The sequence below is a fragment of the Loa loa genome, assembly GCF_000183805.2.
Source record: "Loa loa unplaced genomic scaffold supercont3.67, whole genome shotgun sequence".
Lineage (NCBI taxonomy): Eukaryota > Metazoa > Nematoda > Chromadorea > Rhabditida > Onchocercidae > Loa > Loa loa.
The window spans coordinates 135,569-138,068 of NW_018108247.1; the positions used below are offsets into that span (position 1 = coordinate 135,569).

The following is a 2,500-nucleotide window of genomic DNA, read 5'->3' on the forward strand; positions in this document are numbered from 1 at the left end:
TAATAATAATAATAATAATAATAATAATAATAATAATAATAATAATAATAATAATAATAATAATAATAATAATAATAATAATAATAATAATAATAATAATAATAATAATGATTTAAATTAATTTAAGTTTAGTCAAAAAAAAGATTTAAATTAATTTAAGTTTAGTTAAGTTAAATTTCCAAGATACTAATTTTTAGATTTTTAGATTGAAGATTATACGGGATGGATGAATAGCTGGAGAAGATGTCGTGGGACAATTATTTCTAGCCAAGTGTCAAATTCATTTTGTATGAGTCTTGAAAGATTTAAATGAAACTGATGGCTTTGAATAAATCATATTGGGATTTTCCTCTTTACCTTTTTTTTTCTCAATTATAGCAAAAAGAAAAAAAAACCGAAAAACGTCAACGATTTGATGAAATTTGTATGAAACGATCAAAGGATTTAAATTTAAATAAGATAATTTTTTTCTTAAATATTAACAGAAAATTGTTTTTTTTTTTTCGTTAAAGTGAAAGCATTTATTGGCAATAGTAAGTATGCTTGAATGTTTGTTGAATGGATTTAATCAGCTGTTTAATTAGTTATAAGCTTAAGCATATAAACAGTTAATTTATCATTCACAAACAAAAAAGGAGAGAAAAGAAAAAATGTTAAAAATTTTATAATTTGTGGTATTGAAAAAGCAATTATTTTTAAAACTTCAGAAATATTCAAAAAACAATAAAATATTTTAAATCAAAATAGTCGGAATTTGTTAATTATTCAAATTTCCTGCTTTTTTTTTTCAAACTATCACTATGATCAAGTTAAAATTTTACAATTAGCTTTAAATTTTTTAAAAAAAAAGTAAAGGAAATTTTTAGATTTATTTCAAGTATTGGTGCCAAAAATTTTGAACAATATAAGAAGAAGGAGAAAACGTCAAAAATAGATTATATTTACTTCAAACTTACGGAAATGACAGTAATAAATGTTTAAGAGCTAACCGTTTCATTGGCTTTTCCCTCTCTCTCTTTTCTGACCCCCTCTGTCACCACCTGTGTCCCCTCGGTCTCCTTCCTTTGTTCTTTATCTTCCGCTTCCTTTTCTTTCATTTGCAGGAATCAATCAGAAGGAAAATTTATACTTTGCCAAAATGGACCAAACAAATCCGACAATGCTAGCAACTATTGGGAGGAAAATGATAAAAGTCGAAAAATGATTAACCAGAATGGAATTGGGAAGAGAACAAAAACAAAGCCGGAAAATGACCAACCGGAATGGGATTGGAAAGAAAATCGGAAAAAAGGAAGTTGAAAAATGACCTATAAAAATGGAAAGAAATGATATATTCTTATTGTGCAATAAATCTTTTGGCAAATTTTTAATTTCATTTAACTGAAGTTTTTTCCCCCCCAATTTATTGTTGGTAAAAAATCAATAAAATTCTTAAAACCCCTGGTGTAAATCCTCTTCAATCAATAAATCCTCTTAAAAACCCTTGATGAATGTATATGTTATATAATAATAATGAAATCAAAAAATTACGACGATTTTGTTTATTTAAAACAAAAAAAGAGGAAATGCAACATTTTTTAAAAAAATAAGCAAAAAAAAAACGTATGATCGGAAAATAAACCAGAAAATATGGGACAATTTCGGGAAAACATTTCAGGAAAGCAAAAAATAAATAATTGAAATATTAATATCTATTCAGGAAAAAATTAAATAAATAAAATTCGTTCAAAAAAATTTTATTGATAGTAAATGTATATTTAATTATTGCTTAACCAAAATTGCACCAACAATAAGCAATCTGGAAAGTTGACATTTCAGGATAAATATATCGTATATTACTATAATACTGTAAATATACATTTCGTATATTTATCCTGACTCACCGGAATTTCTTTATGTTTAAGACATTTGATTTGATATGAACAATTCTTGGTAGTACGGTAAATCAAAAGATATTAATTAAGTGTTAATTAAAAATCTAACACATTCATTTCTCGTCTTTTTAAGTAATTCAATTAATTGTTATCATATTGATGCGAAATATTATTTTAGTAATATTCGTAAATGTTATGCAAACTTTTGAATTATTCTTTAAATAATTGCTATTTCTTATTAAATTATATAAATAATACAGGCACTTTTATTATCAAAGTTTCCTTCTTAAAACAATAATTTAAATCCATTTACTTCTTTTACTAATCGAATTATTGTTTTACTTATAAATATGAATAATAAGTAATTTAATCAAGAATTCATATCATATAAAATAATTATTTAAAAGATTGATCTTGAGAGATGTTGTCGTCATCATTGTAGAAATGGTAATAACTGTTGTTGTTGTTGTTGTTATAGCAATAGTAATTGTTGTAACAGTATTAACGATAACCATACCATAATAATAGTTGTAATGTTGTAACAACAATAGCAATAATAACTATAGCAATAGTAATAGAAGTGGTAGTAATAGTAATAAAAGTAGAAATAGTATTAGTAGTAGTAA

At 24.0% G+C, this 2,500-nt stretch overlaps 1 protein-coding gene across 1 annotated transcript in view; it reads right to left on the reverse strand.

Annotated features, from left to right (window-relative positions):
• Positions 1–2,375: 2,375 nt before the first annotated feature.
• Positions 2,376–2,500, reverse strand: part of LOAG_13616 (hypothetical protein) — a gene marked incomplete at both ends in the record, with an annotated part of 434 nt that continues 309 nt past the window's right edge. The window contains one exon of the mRNA XM_003149122.1: positions 2,376–2,500. This exon is cut by the window's right edge and continues 159 nt beyond it. Within this exon, the coding sequence (XP_003149170.1) occupies positions 2,376–2,500 (125 nt within the window).